This window comes from Eschscholzia californica, unplaced genomic scaffold, assembly GCF_041429995.1.
Source record: "Eschscholzia californica isolate CP2 unplaced genomic scaffold, dmEscCali1.0.p SCAF_1, whole genome shotgun sequence".
Taxonomy (NCBI): Eukaryota; Viridiplantae; Streptophyta; class Magnoliopsida; order Ranunculales; family Papaveraceae; genus Eschscholzia; species Eschscholzia californica.
The window spans coordinates 51,113,431-51,118,779 of NW_028238198.1; the positions used below are offsets into that span (position 1 = coordinate 51,113,431).

The following is a 5,349-nucleotide window of genomic DNA, read 5'->3' on the forward strand; positions in this document are numbered from 1 at the left end:
CTTGGAAGGAGACTCTCTTATTATGGTTAACCTAATATCTAATGGTCAAGATTCGTGCCCTTGGCGTCTTGTCCATGATCTAACCAAGCTACGTGGCGAAGTAAATCGAAGAGACGTGTCGATTTCTCACTGCTATAGAGATGTGAATTCTGCTCCTCATGATTTGGCAAAATTAGCTTTAAATACTGCTATGTTGAATTAATGACTTTTTAATCCTTGTATTGTACACATGTAAAACTCTCATCTTTTTTATGGTTATTAATGCTATTAGGCTTTTCAAAAGAAAAAAAAAACCTAATCGCACCAATAATACAAAAGGGGGATTGGGCCATTGGTCCAAAAAGGGGCCCAAAATGAAAATCCCACCCAAGGTTGCCTGAAAATGAAAGGGAGGTCCAATGTGTCAGTTTGGGGTTCAAAGTTACGTAAAGGGCCCTTAGAAAATAAAGTATTTACCGTTCATGCCATCGAAAATTACAAAATTGCCATTGAAAATTACAAAATTGCCATCGAAATTTCTCGGGAAACTATTTTTTTTCTGAAAAATAATCTGACAACCCGTCCATCAGAATCTGTACTGTCAGAAATTTACGGAACTGCCACCGAAAAATTCCGGGGAAACGAAATTTTTTTCGGTAAATTATTTTATTTACTGGAAATTTTTTTCTGTACTAGACACTTTTGCTGGGCGGGAATTTGAAATTTCGTAAAAAAATTTGAAAATTTGGGCGGGAATTTGAAATTTCGTTTGAAAATTTCAAAATTTCGAAAGAAAGATTTTGTGACCGGGAAATTATTTTATTTACTGGAAATTTGGGCGGGAATTTGAAATTTTAGACGGAAATTGGAAATTTCCAAAAAATTTGAAAATTTGAATTTTTTGTGTACGGGAAATTATTTTATTTACCGGGAAGAGATGGTTTGCTGGACGGGAATTTGAAATAAAAAAATTTTGAATTTTTCGTGTACTGGTAAATTATTTTATTTACCAGTCAGTTCTTTTTTTCAGGAAAACGTTAGCATGTCCCGTCCAAGGGCAAGAGGGGGATAAAAATAAAAAAACTGACATTTGGACCTGCAATTAATTTTTGGGCAAGAGTGGATTTTTTTGGGTTTACCCCCACATTTTGGAACTTTGACTAAAAAATCCTAATACAAAACCAGGCCTGCCTCATATAACGGGTTCAGAAACACGACGGTCTGACCCGAGACCCTCAAGAGTAATTATCGTTTTATTGCTTCAGGGGTTTTGGTTTTTTTAGGGTTTTTCACATCCTTCGCTTGAATCCTTAGATCGGTTTCTCTCACTAAATCAGGTTTAAAGAAACAAAAATACTTCTTCAAAGAGAGAAGTAATGGCTACTCCTGGAACTGTCAATTTTAGTGGAAATTTGAAGGCAAGTTCTGATTCTCCTTCACATTTCAACCTTAACAATCTTTTTATTTTTAGCTCAAATTCCTTACTTATATTTCGATTAGATCCTCTATTCTATTGATTTATAGTTACTGGATAATTTTCAGTTTCAAATTTATTGGCATGAAATTTATAAGGTGATTGATAAGTTGCTCACAAACTGTTTGTGAAATGTACTCACATTATTTTTTTTCTTGAAATGTCAGAAAAGTTTTAAATTTGAAGACCTAGTAGTACTAAAGCTGTTTTTTTCCCACAATTTAGCATTTTCTTTTTGTGATTCTTGATACCCTTAATCTGTTATGAGTTTGATTGTATTAGGAGAGCTTTAAATGTGATTTTCGGAAAGTAGTAATGGGGTCAACTTAGTATAACTAGATCTAGGTATAGCTTTAATGTTTCTAGTATCCAAATGTTTCTGCAACTAGGAAGAAACAATATCTCAATTAATATGTCATTTTTTTGAATTTGATGTTTCTGGTATTAGCATGATTAGTTACTTATTTTTCGTATAGTCGGGTGTTCTTATATGTATCTATTTACCTATTACACAGAGAGCACTTGCAGGGATAAAGCGTATCAACTTGGAAGGTATTCGATGGCGAGTATTTGATGCGAAAGGCCAGGTTGGGGTTCTTGTTCGTTTCCTGCTTAGTTATTAGTTTCATGAAGTAGAAACTTGTAGCAGAAAATACCGTAACGAGCAAATTTTTTTTACTCGAACTACTTAGTTCGGAGAAAAAACATGACTACATGAGTGATGAAAAGGGATAATAGTTGAATACACTAAACGGCTAGTTCTATATAGATAGACCAATACATTAAGTATATAAGAAGGTTGAAGATTCATGATTTAAAACATTGGTCGAAGATTCGTGATTCAAAAGCATTGGTCGAAGTTTCATGATTTAAAAACTCTGCCTTAACAACCCAATTTGTGAAAAAGTTGAGGAAAGAAATAGAATTGAGAAAATTTCTTGATTTATTATTCGGTTTCCTGCCGTCCTGCGTACTTACAACTTATATGAAGTAGAAACTTTAGCAGAAAGCGGTTAAAGCCTACAAACTTCGTTTTAAGGAAAAGGAGGTAGAAGGGAAAAAATATTTTTCAGGAGATTTAAGCATGTATGAAATTGTTAGTTTTATACAGACACAGTCTACTAAATAAGTATATGTCGAGGTCGAAATTCATGATTTCATATTATAATCTTTTGGTACAACTCTCTTTCTCTCTCTCTCTCTCTCTCTCTCTCTCTCTATATATATATATATATATATATGCACTGCTTCTTCTTCTTCTTCAAAAAGTAAGTAAACTGTGCACTGGTTATCTGAATTACCAATGGAGTCATTTTGTTCCGCGAGGCAGAAACTGCCCGATTGAGTCAATATTACCACCATTATTATATACTTTTTTGTTCGGTTCTTTCTTGAATTCTGTACCTTTAGTAAGCAAATTTAACTACATTTTACTAGGTCCTTGGGAGGTTAGCTTCTCAAATATCTACTGTGATTCAAGGCAAGGACAAGCCGACATATACACCTTATCGGGAAGATGGAGATATTTGCATTGTGGTTAATGCAAAAGATATCGCTGTTACTGGGAGAAAACTAACTGATAAGTTTTATCGCTGGCACACTGGGTAAACCTAAATACTCATTGCTTTTGTTTCTTCTAAAGTTCTCATTATGTTTTTACTTAGTAGTTCATCGCCTTGAGAAAACTATATAGGTATATTGGTCACCTCAAGGAGAGGAGTTTAAAGGATCAGATGGCCAAAGATCCAACTGAAGTCATTCGAAAAGCTGTCTTGCGAATGCTTCCACGTAACAAACTACGTGATGTAAGTGAGATTTCTTGTTTGCCTATCTTTATTGGACGAAATCTATGTTGTCAAACGCTTTAACACTGCTCAAGGAGGAAATAAGCTCGGCACCAGAAGGTCCATTGATTCCTTGATTCCTTGTTTAAGAAGCTCTTACAACCGATGAAAATGAGTTAATAAGACATCATATTGCATGTTGTATACATAGTAGTGGAGAAACTGCCACAAAAAATTTCGGAAGTCACTCATCTTTCGTTGTTTGCCTCTGATATTGCAGGATAGAGATAGAAAACTGAGGATATTTGCTGGCAGTGAGCATCCCTTTGGTGATCGACCAATTGAACAATATGTGATGCCTCCTCGTCAAGTACGGGAGTTGCGTCCTCGTGCAAGGCGAGCCATGGTTAGAGCTCAGAAGAAAGTAGAACAACAAGAACAACAAGGTGATACCTCCAAAGCGACAAGGAGGAAGAAGAAGGAAGAAAAAGAAGAAGCTAGAACTGGAATAAACGTTTGAGGTAGTAAAACAGTGTTCGCTTTGCTAATAACAGCAGCTATGAGTTCCTTGGACATTTTTCTTTCATCTTCTTCCATCTGCAAGATCATAACATATTTTTCTTTACGAATCTCTGTTGGATTCTCTGTTCTCAAATTCGTAAGTGTTAATTTGCAGAAAACTTGCCCGTGTTTGCAACTCGATTACTTAAACTGTTTTAAGCTTTTTGAGAAATATTATAAGGATAGGGTTATACATTGTCCTTGATTAAGCTGTCTAAGGGTTTAGTTGTTTTATATGAACACTTAACTTCCATGTTTTCTCTATTTTTCAGTTTGTTTTGTAGAAATGAATTGAAGTTGATGCCTTTCACCAAATTCTCAGATACAACAGAGAACAAAGCTCTGCATCTATCGGGGAAAAAATGATGTGTACGTTCAAATATTTTCTGAAAAAGAAAACATACCTTACTCAAAGTTTCACTCAAAAAGAAAACATACCTTACTCAAAGTTTCACTCCATCCATAGTACTGCATAGGCAAATATTCTTCAAGTCGAAGAGCCTTTAAAATCTGACGTAACTTTGACCGAGCGAGCACATTATGACTAGGAAAACTAAAAACCCACCAAGACAAATGTATTTCATGTTCATTAGACATAGACACAGATAAAAATTATGTGTCCTTGAGGGTTCAATCGCTTCGTAAGTTTAACATCTGCGAAACCCGTCAATAGGTTGGTTGCTCGTCAAGTAGACAATAACAAAGCCCTATAATGGCCCAATTCGCTAGTCACACGTCAGCTAAAGTGTTCGTTGGAGCTAGCCACCCCCCTCCATGGGATATGCATCCAACCTCTAGCCACCAAATCCCTACCCGATGTCAATCAAAGGGTCACCAACACTTGAAGGACTCAGAATCCACCACTTGCTTCTGAGTACAAAAGTGTTCCTAGTTCCTACCCTTCCATAAAGAACAAATCCAGGCACACAAGATTTTCCTAATGTTCCTCTTGGCTACTCCCAGATGAACCACCAGCACTTCACACCTCGGATATTCAACCGAACCCCATGGGACATGCCTTAACGCACCATCTAAGGAAACCAATTTAAAGCCCACCCTTCACCCACACGACTCTGCAAATAAGCCACCATCCTCGCCATATGGTCCAATTAAGCCTACCCTGGCCACCCAATCCCATTACCTCTCGGTTGATTCTAGAGCCCAACATCTAGTACCCTTCTTTAGGACCTCTTCTACAACCTTCTTATGCTATCAGTCTATTGACAAACTTTTATGCAGAGTTCTCAACAACTTATGAACCATGTCTCAACGACTCCATTTTTTTTGCATTATTATATGTTTCTCTTCACTACATGACATTATTAAGACTTCCAGTATGCAATTTACTAATGAAGAAAGCGTGGACTTTGGACCTTTCGAGTAGATTTTGTACACTACCCGACATTATTAAGACTTCTAGTATGCAAATTACAAATGAAGTAAGTGTGGACTTTGGACCTTTGGGTAGATTTTGTACACTACCACATTACCCCCATCTAGGAGACTAGTACTGCGTTACAATCTTGTGTTGCAGATGTTTGAGAGAATGAG

The 5,349-nt window shown here is 36.4% G+C and overlaps 1 protein-coding gene across 1 annotated transcript; it reads left to right on the plus strand.

The window, feature by feature from the left end:
* Nucleotides 1-1,152: 1,152 nt before the first annotated feature.
* Nucleotides 1,153-4,062, plus strand: LOC147567470 (Ribosomal protein L13 family protein). The gene is made up of 5 exons (XM_086654099.1): nucleotides 1,153-1,397; nucleotides 1,969-2,040; nucleotides 2,891-3,057; nucleotides 3,147-3,258; nucleotides 3,518-4,062. The coding sequence occupies exons 1-5, from the start codon at nucleotides 1,356-1,358 to the stop codon at nucleotides 3,755-3,757; spliced, it is 633 nt and encodes a 210-aa protein (XP_086510225.1). The 5' UTR covers nucleotides 1,153-1,355; the 3' UTR covers nucleotides 3,758-4,062.
* Nucleotides 4,063-5,349: the final 1,287 nt, after the last annotated feature.